Source organism: Buteo buteo, chromosome 8 (assembly GCF_964188355.1).
Source record: "Buteo buteo chromosome 8, bButBut1.hap1.1, whole genome shotgun sequence".
Taxonomy (NCBI): domain Eukaryota; kingdom Metazoa; phylum Chordata; class Aves; order Accipitriformes; family Accipitridae; genus Buteo; species Buteo buteo.
The window spans coordinates 46,022,135-46,036,418 of record NC_134178.1 but is presented as its reverse complement, the minus strand read 5'-3'; the positions used below and the strand labels follow the sequence as shown (position 1 = coordinate 46,036,418).

General features: G+C 40.5%; 1 protein-coding gene across 3 annotated transcripts in view; it reads right to left on the bottom strand.

The window, feature by feature from the left end:
* Positions 1–3,876: 3,876 nt before the first annotated feature.
* Positions 3,877–14,284, bottom strand: part of CD86 (CD86 molecule) — a 38,091-nt gene continuing 27,683 nt past the window's right edge. For all 3 annotated transcript variants that reach the window (XM_075034784.1, XM_075034783.1, XM_075034782.1), the window contains exons 3-6: positions 12,724–13,065; positions 8,349–8,660; positions 6,144–6,275; positions 3,877–5,343 (exon numbers count right to left, since the gene is read on the bottom strand). In XM_075034784.1, the coding sequence (XP_074890885.1) occupies positions 5,324–5,343; positions 6,144–6,275; positions 8,349–8,660; positions 12,724–13,065 (806 nt within the window). In that variant the 3' untranslated portion in view covers positions 3,877–5,323. The remainder of the gene's footprint in view (positions 5,344–6,143; positions 6,276–8,348; positions 8,661–12,723; positions 13,066–14,284) is intronic.

Sequence of the window (14,284 nt, the reverse complement as noted above, 5' to 3'; positions counted from 1 at the left end):
GCTGCATTAGGAGGAGTGTTGCCAGCAGGTCAAAGGATGTGATCCTTACCCTCTGCTCAGCACTGGTGAGGCCACATGTGTAGTACTGTGTCCAGTTCTGGGCTCCCCTGTACAAGAGTCACTCCTAGGAAGGACCTCTCACATCTTCCTTATCTAACCAGTCATTCCATGTTGGAATGCTAGACAGATTCATCAGGTCCCTTCTCCATTTTCTTCATCACCTGCATATGTTGAGCTCCATAAACTACACATTGTAAACTTGCTTTCTAGAGCCTTAGTCACTTTTTATCACTTCTATTTCTAATGTTTTAACATCTTTTTGAAATATGACTTATATATCTGGATGCAGGAGTGCATTTAACAGTACAAGGTAAAGTACTAAGATCTCTCCTCTGCTTCCGTGTCATAGTCTGATTTTCATACCTGCAGGGATTGCATTAGCCCTCTCAGCTGGGAAGCACTGTAGTTCTGGCAAACTGAAAGGCAAGTGAAAGCTGTTTTCATGGAGTATCTTGAGACCCTTGAGAAAAGTCTCCCTCAGATTGTGGATTCTATAATGTTTGCAGGACAGAGGGAGTGCAAAGATGAAAAAGGGTGTAAAAGAAAGTTGTTGAGGTGGTAGAGAGGTTCTCAGTTTTGAACACTCTGAAAATGGAGCAGTTTGTCTTGCTAACAGCAGGAGAACAAGGCTGAGGAAGGCTTTAGAAAATTATTTTGAAAGAAACTAGTTGTGCTTTTGATTTAACTTTTATGTTTCAGTAGAAAAAATATTCATGGGCAATGTAAATTGTTCATAAGCTGTGCATGTATGTATGTAACTGCAATTTGAGCTATTCTCACCTCATCTTTCCATTTTTTCTTAGTTCCATGTCCTTCTGAAATAATAAGCACTGCTTATTAGGAATGGGTGGCTAGGCATAATTTTTATGATTTTCATAAGTTTTTATTTTAAGAGCTGTATTAACAAAAGCAGTGGAGAAAACATATGCAGGTCTCAGCATCAAGCACACACCAAGTGCAGGAAAATTTGATCTTGCAAACCTGCCATAAAATTCACAAGTATGTAAGGAGGTATGGCAAGTCAAGGACTGAAAGAATATTCTGGATTTCAGGACTTCTGTGCAGAAGCTCTCCTTGCTAGTGGCACTGCTGCTGCCAGAACCTTTTCTTTCCTGGGGTCTGTGAAGCAGGGGCTTGTGCCTAGTCTCTGCACTTGATGCATGTGCACTTCCCATTGCAAGCCAGCCCAGAGTGTCACTCTTTTCCTTACACTTTCTTAGCCCTCATCCATTTCCCTCCTCTTTCTCTTCTTTCACCAGCTTTCCTGCCTAATTGTGTATTTTCTCTTGAGAACCTTCTGGTAGCCCACCCTGGGATCAGAAAACATGTCTTCCTTAGGCCCTTCCCTGCCCCAGCATTGTGGCCCTCCTAGTCCAGAAGAAGGGAAAGCAAAGAGAGACCAGTTATGAATTATGACAGCCCAGCATTCCACTGTAGATAAGTGTTTCATATCCAATTTTATTTTTTTTTTTTTCCCTTCTGAGTTTGGAAAGGAGGGAGGAAGAGAATTTGAAACCAAATCTTAGAGGTAATACACATAAGAACAAGATTTCTTTAATAGAATTGCCATATTTCTGTGGTCAAATGTAATGCCCAGTAGCAAATAATTCACCTGAAGAGGAAGAAGTCCACTAAGGGACATTTGCCATAAGATGATTTGTTAATGACAATCCCCTCAGAATTGACCATGGAATATTCTGGAAATGCAACACTTCACTGTCCCTTCACCTGTTAAACATAAGAAAGTATTGCTTGTTGCAGTAGCACTGGGTGACATTATGCAATCCACAGTAAAACTGACTTTCCTCTTCACTAATGACCTGAACGATGGGAGCGAGTGTACCCTCAGCAAGTTTAAAGATGATAAAAAGCTGGGAGGACTGGCACACCAGAGGGTTGTGCTGCCATCCAGAGCGTTCTCAAGAGGCTGGAGAAATGGGCAGAGAGGAACCTCAACAAAGGGAAATTCAAAGTCCTGCACCTTGGGAAGAATAACCCCATGCACCAGTACAGGCTGGGGCAAACCATCTGGAAAGCAGCTTCGCAGAAAAGGAGATGGATGGCCTAGTGGACAAGTTGCAGATGAGGCAGCAGTGCGCCCTCGTGGCAAAGGCTGCCAACAGGACCTGGGCTGCATCAGGGAAAGCAATGCCAGCAGGCTGAGGGAGGTGATCCTTCCCCTCTACTCAGCACTGCTGAGTCCTACAGCACCTGGAGTCCTCTGTCCAGTTCTGGGTTCCCCAGTACAAGAAAGACATCAACATACTGGAGGGAGTCCAGCGAAGGACCACAAAGATAATAAGGGACTGGAGCATCTCTCATCTAAGGAAAGGCTGAGTGAACTGGGACTGTTCAGCCTGGAGAAGAGAAGCCTCAGGGAAATCTCATCAGTGTGTATAAATGCCTGAAGGGAGGGAGGGTGCGGAAAAAGACTGAGTCAGGCTCTTTTCAGTGGTGCCCAGTGAGAGGACCAGAGGCAATGGGCACAAGCTGAAAGTCAGGAGGTTCCTTCTGAACACAAGGAAACCCTTTTTTACTGTGAAGGGTGACTGAGCCCTGGAGCAGGTTGCCCAGATAGGTCGTGGAGTCTCCCCCCTCAGAGATATTCAGAAGCTGTCTGGATGTGGACCTGGGCAACGTGCTCCAGGTGACCCTGCCTGAGCAGGGGGAGTTGGACCGGACAGTCTCCCTAGGTCCATTTCAACCTCAACTATTCTGTGATTCAGTGCTGGTTAACCAGTGAACCTGAAGCAATCTATCACAACTCTGATGACAGGATTTTACCTTAGGGTATTGGATACTGCTTTAACACAGAGTCTCCATTTCTGTTAGCATTTTCTGAAATTCATAATGTTATGCCTAAAAATAAAGGAATGGTGGTTTTAAGTGAAGCTGTTACATGCTATGGTATGTAGTGGGCATATGCTCATTTGTTTGCTTGCCATGTTTATAGAGTCACTAAATGACTGAAAGCATGCTGTCAAAGAAAAAAGTACAAAGTGGGTGAGGAGATAGCCTGGAAATCTGAATGTATTTGTGAATGTATTTGTATGGAGGACAGAAATGCCAGCACATCAGCTACATTTTTCTTGTGCCTTGCTACTGTGCTCATTACACCTGCTAGAGCAGAGGATTAATGCATTTGAACAGATGGAGACAAACTAAGATTTTCCCTGAAGCCCACCTGCTTTTTTCCCCCTTAACTGTCTTTAGCTGCAGGAGGGAATTAGAGTTGATTTTAAGAGCGAGAAAAGAGGAGGTAGAGAAATTGATCAGGTAATAGAAGGAGGTTGGAAGCCTAAAGTAGAGGGATGGCAAGGGGTGAAAACAAACAACTTCAGTAATTAGGAACAAATTAAGGATGGAAGTTGTCAAAACATAAATGTAACCCACCATGTGACTTTTCCCACTAGTTACAGCTGGTGATAGTGATAGTAGACAGTGTATCGGAGTGAAAAGCCCCCTCAGAGTTACTAAGGCATGTTGCAAAAACTGTTGAATTTCCAAGTGCTCAGAATTTTTTTTTTCTGCTAAGTGAATCTTATCTTTGAGGTGTATAGGTCAATAAATCAAGGAGGTATGCATACACAGAGTTGTGCGCATATATCTAGCTCTATAAATGAATGTATGAAACCTTCAGTTGTTCCATTCTTGGTCATTGCAGCAATACCTTTTTTCTTCATTTGCTTCCAAGAAATAAATCTGGGAGTGTTTCCTCCCTGAGAACACCAAATGTGGGTATTCCCCAATATACTGCTTTAATGACAGGAGAATAAAACACCAACGCAGAAAAAGACATATATTTTAATACGTCATTAAATAAGTTTGCTAGCAAATATAAACTTTTACATAAAAATAAAACTTTTAACAAAATCTGAATGATACTAATCTGAATGAAAATATTTGGAATGTTAGTGTAATAGCTTAATGAACTGTCTCCCAAATGGTTTTGCTAACTCAAAAGGACATGCACATTCCCTCACACACTTGAAAACAGAGTAAAAATTGCAGTGGAGTCTAGCAACTCACAACATTATTTAACAGAAAAGAATATTTGTACCCAGCAGAAACTGTAGAGAATTTATGTCCCCAGACTGCAACTCTGAGCTGAAATTTGTCTTGAGAATGTGATGCTAATGTCCCTGCTCTTGCTGAAAACATCAGACCTACAAACACAATCAAGACCTCAGAAGAATTTTGTCTCAATTCTGCTGCATTCTTCCTCCTGAACAATGTCAATGCTGTTGAAGAATATAAAGTGCAGAGATCATTCAAGAGTGGAGAACTGGCATATTTTGAATGAAACGGAGAATCTTTTCTGAAAGGTAAAAACTACTTCCTATAGCTGAGCATACCATAGTGCACGGATTGCTTTAGCTTCAAAGTTTGAAGCACGATTAAGAAAGGGACAACATAGTCAACCAAATCGCAACACGAACCTACTTATATAATTTCTTTTTCGTTATCTGCTTAGCTTAATTTTGTATATTTAGATTTATACACATATGAATGATACCTCATGCTTTCATTTGCTATCCCTGCATCCACCTGAACAACTAGTACAGCATCTGGCCAGAATACAGAGGAACAAAGTGTGGAGGTACTATCTGGGCATATTAAGCTTGGATGGTAGTAAAAAAATAAAATCCAGATAACCAGAAATTATATTTAAAGCAAGTCTTTCCTTCAGGTAATTTCTAGTTTCAAATGCTGACATGAATTGCATGACTTTTCTCAGAAGGTGGGGACATGCCCCGAAGTTCCTCTTTCTGCTGTGGAGCTTTACAAGAAAGTTAACTGGTACAAAGCCGCACTGGCTCTGCCAAAAGCGTTTATAGCTCATGATTAATAGCCTGCCTCTGATCATGTTTCCAGTGATGGTTATGATTCACAGATTGTGGCCTAACTCTTTCTATTTCTGAGATATTCCCTTCTGTAACCCATGCAGCTCTGCTTTCTTCATTGACTCTCAAGATTTTACAATGTCATGGTGCATCATGAAGATAGAGCAAAGAGGTAGTCGTGCAGATAGGCAGAGCACCATAATTACTACCATTCTGGAGCAAAACTAAAAGCAGAGAACACTGGACAGTGGATTTCAGCCATCAGACAAAAATGTTGCATGTTGTTCTGTAGGATATCTGGGGTGGATTCTTGTTCTGGCAGAGCATCTAGGAACACAGGACCTCAGGCCTTGCTATGTGCAGAGATGCTTCCCAGTCAGCAGTCTGGCTGATCGCCTCCGCTTCAAGCTGGATAGCTTCTAGACTGCTAGACTGACACCTAAAATAGATGAATATGTCATTTACAGAAACATGAGAAACAGGAGCTGAAAAAGAGTTGATAGTAAATGTCCAGTTATCTTAGGATTTGGAGAAAGAATGAGGTGGGGCTTAGGACCCTTGGCTGAGTAAGGAAACAGGACTGACTGTGAGGAATGCTCTTCGCTCTTGCTGCAAGGAAGGATAGACTCTGATGTCAGCATGAGGATACTTTCAGTGCAGAATAAACCCTGGGCTGCTGAGACTAGTGTTGGAACAAAATAGAGAAATGCAACGCAAAGATTGAATTCTGTTCCTAGTACAAGATGATTCTTCCAGTCCCCTGTTGGGCAGCCTGTGGTGGAGCAATGCCTTGGATCCTTCAGCTCTGTGATGACAAAGATACTTGCACTTGACAGAAGCCTCATCTCATCCCTCCCCCAGCTCCACCTTTCTTATAAATGGTGATGGACAAGAAAGGTTTATACAGTTCAATGGATTTAGGAGCCAAATCTACCAATAAACCAGGAAAAAAGGATGAAACTGCAGGAAAAAGTGGTGAGCTGTTGCCATGTCAGTCTCAGAGAGCACAAAGAAGAGGGAGAAGTGGATCTCAGGACAAGACAGGAGAAAGATGTTTTGACTTACTGCCGGATGGACTAAGATGTTGCAGGAACTAAATTGTCCAAGGAGTTTAGCTTAAGTCCGGCATGAAACACAACCTTCTGTCAGCAGCTTGAATGTAGGTAAAGGGATGATTACAAAGAGCAAAGCCTGTGACTTGAGGGACAGTAGAGCTGAAGCTGAGAAGTAATAACTTACTCTGGTTGGTAGATAAGGTATTTCTTTTCTTCAGTATCACAAAACCCACGAGAAATGTGATCAGTAAAATCACAGCTATAAGTGGGCCAAAGAAATTAATCTTCACTTGCTCCATTTCTTCCCCCTGTATCTCTGAATAAGAAAACAGAGGAGAAATATACACAGCAAAGATTTAATTCAGTTACAATTAGCTTAAACCATCTATCCCAAAGTTATGTGAATTACAAGTTTAGGGAAAGACCCTCAGCATCCTTTGCTTTTACAGTGTTTTAATAGTGTCAATAAATCACTATCCACATTGCTTTATTTCCATTTCCAATAACTAACGAAACTACCAAGTCTTAACAGCTACTTCAACAACAGTCAGGCAAAGTACTCTTTCTGAAGTTTGGGTAACATGTGCGAGATCAGCAATTTGATTAATACAAGAGCCTGCAAGGCAGCTACTGTGTTAATGCTACTCTGTGCTACTGTGCAAGTTTGAAGAACCTGGGATATGTTACTACTTAGTGTCTGTTGGAAATGATGGTCAAAGCCTAACAAAATGCTGCAAGGGATGTGAAAGTAGCAGGGAACACAAAGGAGTTTCCCTCTGATTCTGGTTATTGTGCTTTTGAGGTTTTGGTGCTAAGGTTAGCAACTGACAGCGCTTCAGTTATTGCCAAGCAAAGCTATTGTTTATGTGGAGTTCCTAGTTTCATACCCACCATCACTGCTTATCAGGTGGCTACTTTCATAAAGCCAAGGAGGAGAGAAGAAGAATTGAATAGGGAAGAGGAGGATGCAGCACTGTAGCTAAATATAGCTAATATAGCCATATCAACACTCATGAGCAACATGTAGAGCTGTGCAAACCTCAGAAGACTTCCGTATTGTATTTTAATATTATTTAAAAATCCTAGAATGTAAGGAGAACAGAGGCAGTTTGCCACACCTAGCATTGATGACTTAACCCTTTAGCTAAATTTATATGAATAAAACTGCACTGTGGAACTTCTTTCCAGAATAAGTAGCAAGCTTCTTTTACATCCGCAGTAGTAAGGTGCATGCCTGTACTACCCTGGTAGGCTTTCCTGCAATATTACCATTCCCTCTTGGCTCCCTGTTCCTGTCAGCTGAAGCACAGCTCTCCATCTTCAACATTGTCTAAAGCAGACACCTGCAAGCCATGTAGGAATTGTCTTTATTTTGATGCGCTTGTGCCATGGCTTACAAACAAATATGTCAAAGAATATTTTCCTCTCCCAGGAGATAAATAAAATACAGCTTTACTTTAAATAAAGGATCAGGCATGTGGAACCCTGAGATAATCCAGCAGTGAAGTCTTACTGGAACTCGGGGCCCCAGCTTCTTCTTGCAAGAGGTGTCTGAAAAAAGACACAGTCCCAGAAAAAAAAAATCCCCAAACAGTCATTTTGGAATGCACACTTCATTCTGTCAAATGTTACGAAAACCACCAGGAATGCTTCTAAGACTAGTCAAAGTTTCATGGTCTTTACTCGTAAACTCAGCACAGTCTATTTGGCAGTTTCTGAGCCAAATCTGGTCCAAGGGACTCTTCTGTTTAGCTGCCTGCTTCTCTCTAGGGAATGATTAATAGCAGCTCAAGCACCTAAACATCTGATAAAACTTTCTTACTATCAGGGAAGTCAAACACTGGAACAGTTTGCTAAAAGAGGTTGGGGAGTCTCTATCCTGGGAGATACTTAAAACTCAACTGGATAAGGCCCTGTGCTACCTCTTGACCCTGCTTTGAGCAGAGTGGCTGAACTAGATGAGCTCCAGGTGCCTCTTCCAACCTCAACAGTTCTCTGATTCTGTGAAGTGGCAACCTCCCTTAACGGCTAAATGTCACCTCCAGAGACTGGTTGCTGTCTAATCCAGACATCCAGGTTGCTCTGTTGCTACTGCAGCAGCATCTGGGGAGGGGGTGAACAGGGCTGTGTTCTGAATTATGTAGCAGTAGCCTTCCTTCTCTGTGCCCTCTCCTTGCTGTAATAAGACTTCCCATATGGAAAGGAAAGGGAATTTGGTGGCCATGGCTGTTGGTGACAGGATGGAGAATGTACAACCCTTGTAACCAACTCCTACTGCTACTTAGGGTTTATTCCCTGCCTTGACTATGCTACTATCTGTGATCAGCTCTACTGCAATGTGCCCTGCTCCTACCCGTGCAAAAATTGGAATGGGCAAATGGAGACTCACCTATGCCTAGTGGCACTGAGACAAGGCTCCCCAGCTGCCCTCCAAGGAAAAGCAAGCAGCTAATATTAGTGAGGGTGTTTGTAGGAACTGTGATATTCAGCTTGCTAGTAACATTGTATAGCTTTGTTACAGCATCCTGTGAGATGTCCATGTGAGGCGCAAGCCCCCGTGTTGTGTTTTCGTGTGAAATTAGCCAAGCCATCTGCTTGGGCTCTGGATAACCTCCGCTGGAAGAACAGGAGAGATTCAAGTATTTCTTGGACTTTAGTTCCCCAGTGTGCAGCCATGCTATCTCAGGTTGACTATAGTTGGCTGAAATAGACCAAAGAGAAAGCATCATGAGTCAGACATACCACATCTTGTGACAGTTCCTGCCAATTATTTAAGATTTTCAGGCAGAAGCAAGTCTAAGCAATTTTCCCAGGAAAACAATGGGAGTCCCAAAAAGAGTTTGTTATGTTTTTGGTGTACATGTAGACTTGCTACTCCTTGTCCTCAGGGTGTTTCAAGGACATAAGTCTGATCAGCCAGACACTGGGCCTCTGTCTCTCCCACCTCCTTTAGATCCATTGACACCACAGAATAATCGAACCTGGCCTGCTTGCAGGTCGGTGTGTAAGCACAAAAAGGGAATGGGACACAGTGCTGTCTACTCTCAACCTCCTGATTAGGTAAGGGGAAAACCACAAACTTCTAACTGTGAAATATAGAAAAAGAAATCATCTGAGGGACTTCAGATGGGTTAAGTTGGAGGTCCAGTGCTGTCATAGGTAGAAATATCCTTGCTGTCTGTCAGTATTATGAGTAATCATTTGGCAGCATATAAAGTAATTCACTTATCTTGATAGTAGACCCCTCTTAGCTGGGCATTTTATGTGGAAGTGTCTACAGTACAAGTTCTTTTATTTGTCATTGGATACTCATCCCAGTAAATGAAAAACATACCTGTTGCTTTAAAAAGTCAAGTTTCCCAGGCAAGACATAATTAGTGAAATGGGAGTGGGAAGAATTATTTAAACATAAAATATTAATGATAAATGGAAGCTTTTAACCAATGCTCTCTCTTAAGTAGTCTCCCAAATAGTCTCAAACAGGATTTGTTTGGTTAAAAGGTCATAGTAGAAATAGTAGACTATAATGGAAAGAAGAAGGAGAGAATGTAGACATAATACTGACTGCATGTTGACATACAGCAAGTTAAAAAAACCAAACCAACAACAAAACCCAAAAAACAGACTCAAAGCTTCATTGAAAATACTTCATTATTTTAGTGCCAATAGGACTAAAGACAATATACAGAAACATTGGAGAGGGGGAAAAGGATTCTTAGAAAAATATGAGCCTAAGAGGGTCTGACTCTTCTGCATGTACACTCAATGTGTTTGAACCTGGCTCTAATCCTTGCTCTGGTGAATTCTTAATATGGATGAAGAAACACGATGTTGCTTTTAGTTGCTGTATGCCAACACACAGAGAGAAGGATTTAGCTTAGTCACTTAAATCCCCAAGAGAGTCCATGGCTGTGAATTCAAAATGGAAAAAGCCCCACCTTTTTCACACCCCAAAATTTAGTTAAGTTGTCCCTCAAGAGAGCTCAAGCTTCCTCTTTCTCCTCAAGGTCTGACTTGCTTAGCTGACTGCTCACTCCAGCTTCTGGTCTGGAGTATTTATTTTCTCCTTGGCATTTTACAGCGAGGGTAGGAATGTAATCCATGGCTGTGAAACTTGCCAAATCATCTAAGTGATTTAAGAGTTTTGATCTTATTGACAGTAAACATGTGGAAATAGTGGAATAGACCCTGATCAAAGCACTTCTGTTATTATGGCTTCTGGAACCTCAATTTACTGAAAAGTGATGTTGGTTTCATGCAGGGTGTGGGTTATGTATATGTGAGCTTTGGACTGCTAACAGAAAAGCATGTTTCAGGAAGTCTTTTTTATTTAAAGATAACATTTCTTCCAAAAAGTCTATGGGCTTAGATTTAAATACCTCAAGAGGCAGCAGATCCATCAAGCCCTTAATATTTTTCTCAATGGCTTAATCACCCTACCTGGTTTTGTTCCATTTTCTAAAGGGGCAATGTGCCTTACTTCTCACCTGCTTCCAGCCACTGACTGTTTTTATTTCTTCACTGAATTAATTAGCCTTTTATTTTTAACATCCAGTATTTTATGTCTATTTCAGGTTTCCACACTCTGAAAACAAGACTCTTCTCAGTCTTCTGCATTATAAGGTAATCAGATCAATCTTTTAATGTCTGCAGTTGGACTGTATTTTTTCTAGCTTTCAGATAACTCTAGCAGAGCTTTTCTTCATGCTTTTAAGTTTTTCAACATCCCCTTTAAAATGAGGACACAAACTGTTAAGTCTCTATTCTGATATCAGTTTCACTCCCAACTCTTTGAATATCATATTTTGAAATAGCTTCCCTAGTCTCACCTACTTCCCTTATTGATCCATCCAAAGGAAGCACAAGAGCCATGCTATAGCAGCAGAATTTCCAGTTAAGCTGCTTGTCACCATGGTCCCTACCTTGCCTGTTTTAAGAGCCAAAGCTTTCCATTGTGAAGCCTTCTCTTCTTTCTGGAGGATGATCTGTGTTCGTTGTTCTTATATAAATCATCCTGGCTGTACACAATACATATAATATACATATATCTATCCATACATTTTCCTAATGTAATACATATAAATAACACATGTAAACTGTATTAGCAGGTACTTCAGTATTTCTGAATGGGCTTGGTCACCAAGTGATCTGGATGGCTTTGTATGACTGCCCCATCATTCTTGTACAGCACTCAGTCTTTCTTATGTCCATTTTAATTGTGACATGCCCTACTACAAAAACCCCTCCACGTATGATATGAGATTCTAATTAAGAAACAGTAGGTAAGCATAAGTACATTTCAACATTTGTATTTTTCCTATAATTCCTTTTAAGTTTGTTTTTTTTTAAAATATGATTTTATACTGCTCCTTCCTTTGGGAGCTTCTTGAACAGAGAGTCATTTGGAAGGAACACAGCAACAAATAGTTTAAAATAGTCTTCCTAAGTTAAACCTTAAAGGGTCTGAGAGAGTTTTAGTGCCTAAGCCTGAGACTTCTAGAACATGTTGCTCAGATGTTGGCTAAGCTGATAACTGATTTAACTGCTTGAATTAATTAACTGAATGGTTGATGCTAAGCATCTCTAAAATTGGAGGTCTTGATACTGAGTGGACATTATGAGTTTCTGGGTTCTAAAACTTTGCTGAAAATACTTGTCGAGTAAATTCTGGGAGAATCAAAATTAACAATCTAGGTTTTCTATCTGTGAATTGAGGGAACACTTGCTGATAGCACAAAGCTAAACAGGCTCAGACATCCTGGTACTGGTTTTGGCTGCTGTTACACATGGCCTATTCTCTTTTGAAGCAGTTTTGAAGCCTGAGAACACCAGTGGAAGTTAGATGATATTATTAATGACTAGCACTATCATAGTGGAAGAGAGAACACAGGCATACGGACAAAGGTTACTAGCAGAACAGCTTCAGATAGAAAAACATTAGGAAATTATATTAGGAATTACTAAAAATACTAGAAAATATTAGGAAAAGATTGCTTCCTCACTGAACCCCATTCCCCTGTTAAAAGATTTTCTGGCTTTTCCTCTGATAACATGCAAGAAATCAGGTTGAATCTCATCACTGCCTACATTTTTTCTTCAGAGATATTTTCAATCTTACTCTAACTGAGCATATGAATTTCTACTCCTCCACATATGAGCTGCTCTTTTCTTTATTTTCCCTGTAATTTATATCATCATAAAATAGCTGGGTGTTTGCAGAAATCTTGTTATATTTCAATTGTAATTTACCACCAACAATGCTAACTACTATTGCTTTTAATAGAAGGCAGTGCATCAGATGCAAATAAAGAAGTGTATTTTCCAGAGTCCTAAAAGCCATAAAACTTGCAGGAGGCAAGAGGAAGAAGGCAGAATGGTTTTCACTACAAAGTATGACAGGGTGAGAATCAGGAATGATGCAGTATTGAGCAAATTATTGCCTCATTTTCTACTACTGATTGCTTCCACCTGAGTACTTTTCATTCAGAGCTGAGGATTTCTATTGAGAATGCTTTTATCCATCTTTAGAAAGTCTATTCCGGTGCAGGTGCATCTTCAGTGGCTTGAGGACAGTACCATGCAATTCTGGACTGAACAAAGTGACAGAGAACCCCCCCCCCCCCGAAAAAAAACCCCAACCAAAAAAACCCCAACCAACCAAAAAAACCCCAACCCCCCAAAAAACAAACCCAAACCCAACCCCCCCAAAAACCCAACCCAAACCCAAACCCCAGACCAGATGACAAATAGAAGAGATTACTTACCAATAATGTGCAGTACGCACTCAGATGTGTGTATGACCTTTGGCGATCCTTTATCTCTGTGCTGTATAATACATGTATACTGTCCCTCATCCACAATTCCTGCATTTAACAATTGCAAGGTCCATTTGTCCATATCCATCTTGGTGCGATTTATATATTTAGGACTAAGGTTATCGTGTTTTTCTTGGCCGTAGTATACTTCATGCACCACTTCACCATCACCTTTTTGCCAAAAAATTCTTAAATCCTTTATGTCAGTTTTCTGAGAGTTTGGAAAATAGCAGGATAGATATGCAGTGTGATTGAGAAATGACTTCACCTGATGCACACTGGCAACAATACCTTAGACAAAGAGAGAGAAGAAATTAAGATTTCCATCAGCTACAAAAGAACACCAAGTATTTGCACTCACAGAGGCAACACTTAATGACAGTAGCAATAAAACCTCCAGCATTTAGACACAAATTCTCCCACTAGGTATGACAGGACACATAGTTCTTCAAACTGACTCACTTAGTCTTGTGACGTTCAGGTCATGAAACTGTTTCTTATTTTTCTTCCTATATTTTACTTTCCAAAGAAGGCCTACCACACAGAGCTTGTGAGCGTCTATATTTTAGAAGATTTATATGCAGGCAAAAGGTCCAAACCATTCTTGTATGTAGCATCCTGAGTGTAGTGAGATTCTGCCACAAAGGAGATGGTTGCACAATTTCTTTTAAAAAGTTGAGTTCATTCTCCTAATGAAATAACACAGCATTGCAGTGAAGAAAATGTAGAGTGCACACTGTGTGGTAAATGTTGGTGTCTAGGGAATATATGACCAGAAGGTCAGAAACAGGTGAACACTTTCAGTCTCACTGAAGAATTAATCTAAAATTTAATGACAAATTAAATGTCAAATTTAACTGTTCTGTAATTAATCTAGAGTTTAATGACAGATTAAATGTCAAATTTAACTATTCTGTTGCTGATCCTGTTAACAGAAATAGTCAATAAGCACAATTATGCTTTCATGCAAAGAAAGCATGCACCCCCATAAGGGATGATTTTTCTCCCACTTTCATCAGTGTGTGTAGCCATTATTACAGGCCGCGATGGGCTGGGAGGACCATCTCTTCCTGGAATGACAAATGCAGTCCTCTGTCCCAGAAGATAGCAACACCTCTGCTCTGTTCAAAAGGATGAGAAGATTTGCAGTCTCTCTCCCAGTACAAAGTTTTGACTGCTCCTCCAGAGCACCAGACTGCAAAATGATCTCCATGACTACCTAAAACTCCAGTTGTCCTGTATCTAACTGTCCATTTTCAGTTTAATACTGCTCTGCTCTCTGATATACAGGGGTGATATACACATATTTTAAAGATAGATTTAAACTGAAAATTTAAGAGCAACATAAAATAAGTGTAATGTAAAGATATAAAGTTGAAGAGAGAAAGTACTTACTATGTATTTTATAAAGTCCCCGCACACAATTTAAATACATGTCACATCATAGGCTATATGACCTTGACTGTGCAATGGAAATGATTAATTACTACTAAGGAATGAGCTTCTTAGT